Below are 13,017 nucleotides of genomic sequence, written 5' to 3'. Positions count from 1 at the left end.
CAATCATCCCTTACTGGAGCTCTGCCAGCGTATACCGTTAGCAAAAGCGGAGTTATTTATGGGACGTTAAAATTACGTTCCTTTTAAATCTATTATTTTGCTATTGATATTCCTTTCTTACCTCCTTCTAAAGTGGTGGCTGACACAGGCGCGGAGGCCGGTCCGGCTGCGACTCCGTTGAACGCTCTCACACGCACCTCGTATCGAGTAAACTTCCTTAGGGCTGATAAGTTGAGCTCGGTTGCCGACCACCCGTTTACTGTTAAAGTTCTGAAGAAAATCATATTGTTAGAGCCAGACGATGGTAGACTTTAGACGACTTGCTTTCGTACCACAGAGATAGAGGAAGATAGCAATACGTACGTCGTATGTGATTCAGTCTAAAAATCACTATTTTTGCCTATCACTATTGGCCTTGTGATTTTCACTGTAAGAACTAACAGGTATGTCTCTTCTGTCAGAGAACGTTAATTATCTATCTATTACTTACTTATAAATGTAAAATGCTTTAAGACAATATGACGCATGAGGAGTATCTACGGCATGAATACAAAAAAGGTTCCTATCAGCCTAACTATTCATTGTTTGACGTAAGCCTTCTTCATAAGGGGAGTTTTGCCAGTATTTATTCGGCAGGCGGATTAGCAATCGTAGTTAAGCTTTTGGTGATGTTTTAAGAAAAACGTTACTGCTTATCTCTTTATCATTAAGTTCTCTTAGTCGCCTCTTATAATACGCACGGGAAAGGAAAGTGTGGCCTATTCTATACCAAGACCACATGGTGACATCAAAGGTTACTTTCAAACAATTGGGTTATTAATTTCTTTGCTATTTGAAGAAGTCAGTGTAAGAAATGGCAATTATCATACCTAGTGACGTTCCTGTGAGGTGCACCAGGTGGGTTCAGTTCAGTGCATGTGACAGAGTAGCCGAGCAGTTCCCCGTGCCAGGCGTCCCGGGGCGGCGGTCGCCACGACACGTGCAGCTCGCCTGCTCCGCCTGCTGTCACTTGCACGTTCGTGGGAGCTTCTGACGGTGCTGTAAGGTAAATTAAAAATTTTCGGTACGTTACCACTAAACAGCTTCTGTCATAGTCACAGACGTACTGTTTGAGACTAAAGCCGAGAGGGAGACTTTGTACAAAAGTCGTTTGCTTGGGTACCTCTATCTCATTCGTGTTTCAACCGTGAAGCATTAGTGTTTGTATTGTTGTGTTTCGGTTTGAAGGGTGGGATATGGCAGTGAATTTACAGGGTACAGAGTAATAACACTTAAGTCCTCAGGAATGGCAACGCATGGGGGGTATCATGGGCGAAACAGTATACTCTGTTATGTCCATGGTACTGCTCATGTACAGGCGACGGTTACCACTTTCCATCAGGTGGACCGTCAGCTTGTTTGCCATTCTAAGTTGCATAAAAACAATCTAAAATTGGCGTATATAAACGAAATTATTCCTCTTTACGATTATTAGTATAGATCCAGATATCTCTTATAAGGGATCATACAAGATCTAAAAAATTTATCATTGTGTGCCTAAAACGAAATGCCACGTACCTTCTTCTTGTGTTTTAACCACAACGGGTTCAGTGAAGGCACTCCTATCTATTTGGTTGATGGCAGCGATGCGAATCATATACGCTGTGTGAGGCTTCAGAGTGTTCAGCAACGCTTCGTAATGGATGTCACCTTTTTTTGTCAATCTGAAATATAATAAAGTACAAATTATTTATTTTATATTTATAAATGATTAAAAGGATTGCTTTGTTAATTAAATTTCTGGGAAATTGAGGCTTGATCTAATGATAAAAGTAATATAAAAGGTTAAGGCCTCAGTATATCGATGATCCTAGGATTACTAGCGGTATCGCACCCTTAAGTCTTAGGAGACATTTTGCCTCACTCTGCGTGTTCTAGCGCCTGTACAACGAACTGTGCTCGGAGAAATTATTCAATATCATGCCCACGGCCACTTTCTATAATCGTACAGCTCGCTATTGACAGATATGTTTACCCCATACCTTAGAGACTAAATAGTTGTGCATAGCCCGATTTCAGAGGCGTTTCCACCTACATTATGGAATGAGTTCCCTGTTGAGACTACAGCATGGGGTTCTTCAAAAAAGGGTAAAGATTTCTGCAGTGTCAGCAACGCACGCGTAAAGCCCCTGGTATTGCAGGCATTGTTTACTTAGTATTGTTTACTATAAGGTGGGTCGTCTACTAGTTTGCCGCCTCAGTGGTATAAAAAAATATGTATTAATTTAAGCGACGCTTTATTAGCACCGTGGAATAAAAATGTCAACTAGTGAAGTGATACAATCATCAAAACCGCAGTAGTCGACCAATACCAGGGTTATCATTTGGTGCTGTATAAGATTTGGCATCAGAATCTTGATTACAAGTTTCATGTATGATTGATGATATGATGACATGACGCCCAGATACCTTACGTGTATTTTATTCGAGAATGCTCGACTAGTTTTTGGGAATTATTCGGGACCTTTAGTCATCGTGCTCGTATCATAGCCGTTCATAACTAAGGGTCCCGAATGATCCCGAAACTAGTTAAGTATTCTCGATTAAAATACATGTAAGTGAATCTGGGTGTCATATATTAAAATATTTCAAATTGGTTCCATAGACCAATTGATGATTGAAAATGATTATCTTCAGAGAGTAAAGTCTTCATCCGATGAATCTAGTCAGAGACTTTCGAATATAACGGAGGTGGCCTTGGAACTCTTGACACTGAAGAGCGACTCCCTCACAAGAGTAGATCAACAAAGTCTTCCACTTACATGACAGTGGTATGCGGAGTGCCATGGACGGAGACATTGAGACTGGTTGCGGTGTCCCACTGATTGACTCGGATGGCGCCTTGCGCGCTAAGCACGCAGTACTGCAGCGTGTAGCCCACCAGCGGCGAGTTGCCATCGAACCCCTGACTCCAGGATAACCGCACCGCTCGACTTAGGATCTCGGTTACAGATAGCGAGTGGGGCGTATCGGGCTTTTCTGAAGTTTTATAAAACACAAGAGTTGTTTTATATGTATTTAAGTCAGAAGATTAAGAGAAAATTGTGTGCCAAGGGTTTACAGATTTCGTGTACTTTAACTTCATCACCATTGCCAGCATTCATTTTAAAATTTGAACTAAGTTTTTTGTCAACAATAATAAGTATTTATTAATCAGTTTATTAGTCGATTTCTAATAAAAGATATACAGAGATTTTATTAAAAAATCCAAGCCTAATTTACATATGTCTTTTATGAAGTCGGTCGACTAGTGTAATTCAATATCTGAACATTTAAGTATTGAAGAAGATGTACCTATAAAAAAAAAACAGCAAACCTTGGACGGAAAGATAAATGTAATGGTCACTATGACCGTAGGCGTTAACTGCTTGGCACTTGTATACACCCGAGTCTTCCCTGTCTGCTCTGCTTATATATAATTGGGACCTTAAACCACTATCAGTCTTTGCTTCGGATATACTTAACCTGAAATAGTTAAAAAAAAATATTTTTAACAAATATCTAATTTTATGAGTTAGTTTTAAGGTCTTGAAAAGGGTGAATGAGAAAAGAACATTAATAAAAACAATAGAGAATAGAAGAGGCAAAATGCTGGACCACCTTATACGACATGATGATTTTTTAAAGAGTACAGTAGAAGGAAAAATAGAGGGCAAAAGAGGGAGACGAAGACCGAGGAATAACTACATAGGACAAATAAAAGAAACACTAGGTGTCATGTTGTATAGGGAGGTCAAAGATATGAGTATAGCTGGCTGGAAGAAAATGCATGAATTAGTTGCCCTGACAAGATGGAACTCTTTAATGAAAAGAGAAGAAGAGAGTTTTAAAGATGTTTATTATTTGAATAAGTCTTATTTTAAAATTGTGTATCTTGCATAGCTTAGGAATGTCTTTTATACCTTCCATCCGTTCGAAGCCGCTAGCATATACTAATGTTAAGGAGATTGATTTTTAAATAGAGAGAGAAAGATTTGATTTTTTCTATGTTTGTTTGTTTGAAGATGATAAAAGGAAAAAACTACTTAACTCATTTTATTTTTTTTCACCTATAAAACGCTACATTATCAGTGAGTAATATAAGTTAAATATTATTTAATATTTTTAAATAAAAATAGAGATCTCTACGAATTTTTTTTTATGCAACTTAGTATGGCAAACAAGCTGACGGCCCACCTGATGAAGAGTGGTAACCGTCGCCTATAGACATGAGCAGTACTATGAACATAACAGAGTATACTATTTCGCCAATGATACCCCCCATGCGTTGCCATTCCTGAGAACTCAGGTGTTATTCCTCTGTACCCTGTAAATTCACTGCCATATCCCACCCTTCAAACCGAAACACAGCCATGCAAACACGACTGCTTCATGGTTGAAACACAAATAGGACAGAGTTGCCCAAGCAAACGACTTTTGTAAGTCTTTTATAATTTACTATTTATATAATTTAGTATTGTAGGGAGAAAGTCTCCATTTGGTTGCAGTAAATTTTAATAATATAACCTAAAGTAACAAAGATTTGCTTCTTAAAGCAAATATAAAGTACGAATTTTTCATTCTAACTATCCGTGCGAAACTGGGACGGATGACTAGTCTTGATCTTGTAATAAGTTCCTAGGTGTTAATATTATTATTTACCTATAAGTATTAAGATCTAGGTGGTTCATGTTGTGCGCCCACGTAACCCGTATAGGGCTGTCCCCGCGGACGTCACAGGCGAGCGTGGCGGCCGCGCCCCTCCGCGCCGTCATATTGTGCGACGTCAATTCGAACCGGGCCGGCTCTGGACATTGGCATCAGAAGGACAAAATAACAGTCATATATGGAATATAAAATATCGTAAAAGTCGAATAAGGGCGGACGAGAGATGGACAGCAGAGTCCCTCTTAAAACATCTCTAAAGCCTGACCTGAAGGTTGCCAATCTAATCAAGGGGCTTCAGCAGCGGATAGTTATCAAAACCGTAGCTTTTCATCATATTCATATCAGCTGTTAACTGCCCATTGCTGAACATAGGCCTCACCCATATGGAGGGTTTTACCAGTAGTTGCCACGCATGGCAGGCAGTTTGGTATTTTTTAAGCATCTTAGAATGGTAAACAAGCTGAGAGAAACAAGCACTTGATGGTAACCGTCGCCTATAGACATGAGCAGTGCCATGGTCATAACAGAGTATACTGTTTCGCCCATGATACCCCCCCATGCATTGCCATTCCTGAGGACTCAGGTGATATTCCTCTGTACCCTGTAAATTCATTGCTAAATCCCACCTTTCAAACCGAAATACAGCCATGCAATCGCATAGTAATTGAAATTAGGCTTTTGGTGATGTTTTAAGAAGGACGCTGTTGCCTATCTCTCTACCATTAAGTTCGCTTAGTTGCCTCTTAAGACACCCACGGGAAAAGAAGAGTGGTCCTTTCTATGGCGGGACTACACAGCATAGTGTGCATTTTATTATGAATGCTCAAAACCTGATAGTTTTACAGATTACATTGAGTTGACCCGTGAAAAGGTACAAAAATCGTAGATAAAAGAGGCCAGTTTGCAGTTAAGTGACCTAAACTGGTCAAGTTTTTAAAAGTTTGTAACAAGCTCTCAGGGCGTATCTGTTTTCTTCTTCAGAGTTTTAGTAACTAAGTTTACGTACCTGTACTTATAAGTCATGATCTGCTTATTAAGTTCCCCGTGTTTGGAATTGACTTTTAGAATTGTTAGCCAAGTGGTACTATAACTGAGCTACCGTTTACTGAGCTGCCAATACTGTTACAGCGGGGGAAAAAGGATTATTAGAAATGGGGTCTAACTGGTTTTTTTGAATGGATAATAATGAAATGGTAACCGCGCCTGCGCTAAAGGTATACGCTGGCACCAGTGAGGGATGATAGGCGAGAATGAAAACGCAGGTTAGTCCCATCGTGATGAATACACTTGGAATTTAACACGATGGTTTCCAGGGGGGACCATATGGAGGTCGACCTGATAGGATATATTACTAGCATTGGAATTGGTAGTCCGCATTATTAAAATCCCCCCTCTCAAACCCTATTAGGTTAACTTCTACACCGTTCTCCCTGGAAACCTTCGTGGTTAATTATTAATGATTCATCATGATGGACCAACTAACCTTCATTCTCATCTAACATCTTTTACTACGCGCTGCCAGTATATGCCGAAAGCGCAGATGGGGTCACAATTTTATTTTCATCCATTAAAGAAACTTTTACAGTTGCATGCTCATTGAACATCCCTTACTCCTTCCTTCCTTTCCCTCCCAATATATACCGATAATGCAGACGAGGCTCATCATCGTTACCATGTCATCATCTTTCACTAAAACATTGGTACAGTATGTCAATAGTAATAATTACTAAGGGAGAGCCAAGGATGGGCAGCAGCGTCTCTCTTAAAACATCTTTAAAGCCTAATTGCGGTTGCCAACCCGCTTGCCAAGCATGGCAACTACTGGCAAAACCTCCCAAGGGGGGCTTGTGTTTAGCAGTGGACAATTAAAGGCTGATATGATGACGATGATTATGAATGTAATCACAGACAATTTGGTGGCAATTCAAATGGCGAACAAGCAGAAAACTCGTTTAAAGGCCAAAACAATTACTTTTTTTTTTTTTTTTTTTTTTACAACACAGGGGGCAAACGAGCATGCGGCTCACCTGATGGTAAGTGACTACCGCCGCCCATGATCACCCACAACACCAGCGGCATTGCAGGTGTGCTGCCGGCCTTTTAAAAAGGAATATACTCTTTTCTTGAAGGTTATGTTGTCGTATCGGTTCGGAAATACTGCTGCTGGAAGTTGATTCCAAAGAATGGTTGTGCGTGGAAGAAAGTGCCTTGAAAAATGCACGGTGGAAGACCGCCACTCGTCCAGATGATTGGGATGAAACTTTAGTTTGTGGCGGGTTGTACGGTGGTGAAAATCAGCAGCAGGTATCAATCCGAACAATTCCTCAGAACACTCCCCATGATAAATTCGGTAGAAGATGCACAGAGACGCAACATCTCTGCGCAGTTTCAATGGGTCAAGTCGGACAGTAAGGCGTTGACTATCGATAATTCGAGCCGCTCGACTTTGAATGCGGTCTAACGGAAGGAGTTGGTACTGTGGCGCTCCTGCCCACTACTGTAATATGTTTTTTTGTTATACAACTTATAATGGCAAACAAGCTGACGGCCCACCTGATGGAAAGTGGTAACCGTCGCCTATAGACATGAGCAGTAGCATGGACATAAAAGAGTATACTGTTTCGCCCATGATACCCCCCATGCGTTACCATTCCTGAGGACTCAGATGTTATTCCTCTGTATCCAGTAAATTCACGTCATGTGAATCCTAAGAGAATGAAAGAGATTAAGGGTTACCACCTTCAGGATAAAAGTTGCGCTGTAGTTCAGATAACTTTAAGTTTCAAAACTAAATTTACCATTTACAGCCACTGCTATACTCTTAGAGAGCGTCGGGGCAACCCCGTTCTCAGACTTGCATGTGTAGTGGCCCTCATCATACGGCAGCGCTGATTCGATCCATAGCGTCCCGTTGGGCAGCTGCTGGAAGCGACCACCGAGGTTGATCAGAGGGATGGAATCTGTAGATGATGACCCTGCAAGAAACCGAAGTTTAAAAGTCAATAAAGAGTTCAGGATTTTGGTTATGGACAATAATTATGTAGATTTTTAAAACCATCACTTAAATAAATTTTACCAGAGGGAGACTTTGCAGAAAAATCGATTGCTTGCGTACCTCTGTCCCATTCGTGTTTCAACCGTGAAGCAGTTGTGTTTGCATTGCTGTGTTTCGGTTTGAAGGGTGGGATGTGAATTGAATAAAAATAAAAAAAAATGGAGAAATTTAGTTTGTATATATTTTTGTAGTTATGGCGATTACGTCGCTAAATTTGAATCGATTTTGACGATTCTTTTTGCAATTAATAGGGTATATAAGACCAATATGTCTTCAAAAATGAGAATGTATAAAGGTAGCATGAATATTACAGTATATTCTGTTATATCCATGGTACTGTTCATATTTGTAATTCTTTTGACATTTTAAATTAAAAATAAAAATCGGTAAAAAAACTTTTAAGTTAAACGGTTTTATTTTATGTGCACTGAAAACTACAAAATAAATAAATAGTTACTTACCTATCAACCTACGTAGGTGATCTCGGTCATTAATATCTCTGATGGTAGTGGTTGTCATAACATGAACCATGTCAGCGGCCGAAAGGCAGTTCATGAGAGAACACTAACACCAGGGTTTGCTTGGTAGGTAAACTAAGCAGCCCGCACTATAACAAGTAGGTATTTTGACCTTCTAGTTCAGAAATATTTTAGTACTAGGCAGAATAGCTTTTAGGCATATTAGACTAAAATAAAAACGTGGGGCCCATTAACTATTTCTGTATTACTTTCTACTATACTAAGTGTGGATTGCATCGACTTATTATAATCGTCATCATCATCATCCTAGCGGTTTATCCCGGTCGCATCCGAAACCTCATAGCTCCGGAGTCCAGGGTCCGCTGAATCGATTTACTATAATCGTAACTGGAGGTTTTGACCATCAATAACCAGCCGTTACGGCTTCACCAGCGAACGCCGAGCTCATGATCTAGCAAAGTATAAGATATACTCTGCTATAGGTATGATTTCAGAGGGGCCCACGTTTTTATTTTAGTCTAATATGCCTAAAAGCTATTCTGCCTAGTACTAAAATATTTCTGAACTAGAAGGTCAAAATACCTACTTGTTATAGTGCGGGCTGCTTAGTTTACCTACCAAGCAAACCCTGGTGTTAGTGTTCTCTCATGAACTGCCTTTCGGCCGCTGACATGGTTCATGTTATGACAACCACTACCATCAGAGATATTAATGACCGAGATCACCTACGTAGGTTGATAGGTAAGTAACTATTTATTTATTTTGTAGTTTTCAGTGCACATAAAACCGTTTAACTTAAAAGTTTTTTTACCGATTTTTATTTTCTTGTTTTTAGTATTTAGTGAAATTGTTTACCGAATATTCCTCATTTTATTTAATTCATTCAGTGCATCATTATTACATGGTTTCTTACCTGATAAATTAGTACAATCTAATTCCTCAATACATAGCCCTTCCAGAGACTTGACTCAACTTAGAGCCACGTATGCTTCCTCAAACCATTTTGAGCCCAAATATACTACTGCATGGTCGACGGTGCTGCCCTGAATTTTATGGACGGTGAATGCTCATGACAAAACTAAGGGCAACATCCTTTTTTCAGCCGTACCATAATTGAATTTTGCTGGAAACTGTATGGCTTTAGGGTAAATAACGTGCATGCCGTCTGTGCCAAAGTGAATTAAAACTGATGATATATCTGTTTCGTACATTTGGGTTCGACGGAACTGAGGCCAAAAAGGTGTCTGAGTGTCAAGTGTCTGAGAGTCTAGTGTCTGAGTGTCTTGTATCCGAGTGTCCAGTGTCTGAGTGTCTAGTGTCTAGTGTTTAGTATCTGAGTGTCGAGTGTCGAGTGTCGAGTGTCTAGTGTCTGAGTGTCGAGTGTCTGAGTGTCTAGTGTCTAGTGTCTAGTGTTTAGTGTCTGAGTGTCGAGTGTCGACTGTCGAGTGTCGAGTGTCGAGTGTCGAGTGTCGAGTGTCTAGTGTCTAGTGTCTGAGTGTCTAGTGTCTGAGTGTCTAGTGTCTGAGTGTCTGAGTGTCTGAGTGTCTAGTGTCGAGTGTCTGAGTGTCTAGTGTCTGAGTGTCTGAGTGTCGAGTGTCGAGTGTCGAGTGTCGAGTGTCAAGTGTCGAGTGTCGAGTGTCGAGTATCGAGTGTCGAGTGTCTAGTGTCTGGGTGTCTGAGTGTCAAGTGTCTGAGAGTCTAGTGTCTGAGTGTCTTGTATCCGAGGGTCTAGTGTCTGAGTGTCTAGTGTCTGGGTGTCTGAGTGTCTGGTGTCTAAGTGTCGAGTGTCGAGTGTCGAGTGTCGAGTGTCAAGTGTCGAGTGTCGAGTGTCGAGTGTCTAGTGTTTGAGTGTCTAACGTCTGGGTGTCTGAGTGTCAAGTGTCTGAGAGTCTAGTGTCTGAGTGTCTTGTATCCGAGTGTCTAGTGTCTGAGTGTCTAGTGTCTAAGTGTCGAGTGTCGAGTGTCGAGTGTCGAGTGTCGAGTGTCGAGTGTCGAGTGTCAAGTGTCGAGTGTCGAGTTCGAGTGTCTAGTGTCTGAGTGTCTAGTGTCTGGGTGTCTGAGTGTCAAGTGTCTGAGAGTCTAGTGTCTGAGTGTCTTATATCCGAGTGTCAGAGTCTCTAGTGTCTAGTGTTTAGTATTTGAGTGTCGAGTGTCGAGTGTCGAGTGTCGAGTGTCTAGTGTCTGAGTGTCGAGTGTCTGAGTGTCTAGTGTCTAGTGTCTAGTGTTTAGTGTCTGAGTGTCGAGTGTCAAGTGTCGGGTGTCGAGTGTCGAGTGTCGAGTGTCGAGTGTCGAGTGTCGAGTGTCGAGTGTCGAGTGTCGAGTGTCGAGTGACGTTGAGTGTCGAGTGTCTGAGTGTCTAGTGTCTGGTGTTTAGTGTCTGAGTGTCGAGTGTCGAGTGTCAGAATGTCTAGTGTCTGGGTGTCTGAGTGTCAAGTGTCTGAGAGTCTAGTGTCTGAGTGTCTTGTATCCGAGTGTCCAGTGTCTGAGTCTAGTGTCTGGATGTCTGAGTGTCTAGTGTCTAGTGTTTAGTATCTGAGTGTCGAGTGTCGAGTGTCGAGTGTCGAGTGTCGAGTGTCGAGTGTCGAGTGTCGAGTGTCTGAGTGTCTAGTGTCTAGTGTCTAGTGTCTGAGTGTCGAGTGTCTGAGTGTCTTGTGTCTGGTGTTTAGTGTCTGAGTGTCGAGTGTCGAGTGTCGAGTGTCTAGTGTCTGAGTGTCTAGTGTCCGAGTGTCTAGTGTCTGAGTGTCTTGTATCCGAGTGTCTAGTGTCTGTGTGTCTAGGGTCTGAGTGTCTGAGTGTCTAGTGTCTAAGGGTCTAGCGTCTGAGTGTCTAGTGTCCGAGTGTCTAGTGTCTGGGTGTCTCAGTGTAGTCCTATTATTTGATACCCATATTGTGGTGGTTGTGGAGAAATATGTACCTAGTCCGCCATATTGGAACGGCGTTCATCTTGAATTTTAAATTTTGACATAATCATCGTGTTTTACTAGTGTAGCCCTTTCATTTGATACCCATATTGCGGGGGTTAAGGAAAAATATGTAATCCGCCATTTTGTATCGGCGGCCATCTTAGATTTATAATGTTATTGATTTTATTATATTGTATTGTCATCTAAATTAAATGTGTGTACCAAATTTCAGATCAATCTGACAACGGGAAGGTGCTTAAATTCCAATTTCTAATTTAGACATAAATAAATACCGTACAGGTCGAGCTAAATAAAACCGTTTAAAAAAAAACAATAGCTAGTAATTGAAGCACTAACCTCTTTGTTTCAACCACGTGATCTGCGGTGGTGGTGAGCCAGTGGTCTGGCAGTGTAGCGCCAGGGGCTCTCCAGCCAGCACCGCTTCGTCCTTTGGTTCCACCACCCATTTTGGTGAAACTGCAGCGTGTGGGAAAAGGATTTTAATTTAATACCGGTGTCTAAGTGTTGTAATCATTATTTATAAAAATAACAAATTAAAATTCAAATACATATATACATGTAAATATACATATGTGTGTATAAATATATGTATGTGTATGTAGTATAAATGTGTATATATGTGTGGTTTAGTTTAGACAATCCTTAACTATAGGACAGAATTCGAGTTTATCCCAGTTGTATATTTTATTATAAAACTAGTGACCTGCCCCGGTTTCGCACGGGTGCACATTACATCACATAAGAAACCTCTAAAATTATCAGTGTTTCTCTACAATATTACGCATCATTTATACACAATAGAAGCCACAGACAGCCCTCTATGTCGAGGCTGTTTCGACGCCGAAGAAACGGCTGCTCACGTAATCTTGGAATGTGAGGCTGTGGCCCATCAACGTTTAGAAATCCTCGAAACGGTGAGGTCGCTCCGTGAGACCTGTGAAAAACCTAGGAAGCTTCTGCGCTTCTGGGCGGAGCTAGGTTGGCTGTACTAGCCACGACTCATACGCACAACGGCCCAAATGAGAGGCTAAGCGCGGAAAACAGATTCACATTCACAATATTATGCATGTATTATACATATAAACCTTCCTCTCGAAGCACTCTATCTATAAAAACCGCTTCAAAATCCGTTGCGTAGTTTTAAAGATTTAAGCATACATAGGGACGGACAGACAGCGACAGCTACTTTGTTTTATACTATGTAGTGATACTAAAAATTTATTTTCCACTGTGTATAGCGTAATTAAGTCTCGTTTCTACTTTAAACCAAATCTGTAACTCGTTTAGTGTACAGTAAATTTTAAATAAGTGAATACTATATGTATTGAAATAACGAAATTATGGTAAAGTATGAAATTTTGGTCATTTAACAAGTTTAAGTACATTTTTTTATTACATACAATCTTAGTAATATAATTTAATATCATTATCATTATTATATCCGCCTTTACCTATCCGCAGTTGAACACAAGCCTCCCCCTTGGGGGTTTTTTTTTGATGGGTGAAAATGGTATGGTAACTCCGCCTGCGCTAACGGGATACGCTGGCGGAGCACCAGTGAAGGGTGATAGATGAGAATGAAAACAGGCCAATTAGCCCATCATGATGAATTCATCAGGAATTAACCATGATAGTTTCCAGGGAGAACCGCAAGGAGGTCGACCTGGTTGGGTATATTGCTAGCAATAGGATTCTCAGTATCCATTAATAGCAATCCCTCCCCCCCCCCTCCCCCCCTTGGGGGGTTTACCCATAGTAGCTACGCTTGGCAGGCGGATTGGCAACCGCAGTGAACGTTTTGGTGAAGTTCTAAGAGGAATGCTGCTGCCTATCTCTCGCCCTCCTATAATCGCTTCTTACGCTTTATAACAAA

The 13,017-nt window shown here is 41.0% G+C and overlaps 1 protein-coding gene across 2 annotated transcripts in view; it reads right to left on the bottom strand.

The window, feature by feature from the left end:
* Positions 1 to 13,017, bottom strand: part of LOC116413505 (cell adhesion molecule Dscam2) — a 267,994-nt gene that overhangs the window by 20,045 nt on the left and 234,932 nt on the right. For both annotated transcript variants that reach the window (XM_052894224.1, XM_052894223.1), the window contains exons 16-23: positions 11,481 to 11,600; positions 7,485 to 7,661; positions 4,681 to 4,825; positions 3,356 to 3,504; positions 2,802 to 3,018; positions 1,558 to 1,703; positions 870 to 1,038; positions 122 to 270 (exon numbers count right to left, since the gene is read on the bottom strand). In XM_052894224.1, coding sequence (XP_052750184.1) covers positions 122 to 270; positions 870 to 1,038; positions 1,558 to 1,703; positions 2,802 to 3,018; positions 3,356 to 3,504; positions 4,681 to 4,825; positions 7,485 to 7,661; positions 11,481 to 11,600 — 1,272 coding nt within the window. The remainder of the gene's footprint in view (positions 1 to 121; positions 271 to 869; positions 1,039 to 1,557; positions 1,704 to 2,801; positions 3,019 to 3,355; positions 3,505 to 4,680; positions 4,826 to 7,484; positions 7,662 to 11,480; positions 11,601 to 13,017) is intronic.

The sequence above is a fragment of the Galleria mellonella genome, unplaced genomic scaffold, assembly GCF_026898425.1.
Source record: "Galleria mellonella isolate WM207_F2 unplaced genomic scaffold, CSIRO_AGI_GalMel_v1 utg200, whole genome shotgun sequence".
In the NCBI taxonomy this organism is placed as follows: Eukaryota; Metazoa; Arthropoda; class Insecta; order Lepidoptera; family Pyralidae; genus Galleria; species Galleria mellonella.
Note: the sequence above shows the minus strand (reverse complement) of the source record. Positions and strands in the feature narration are given on the sequence as shown.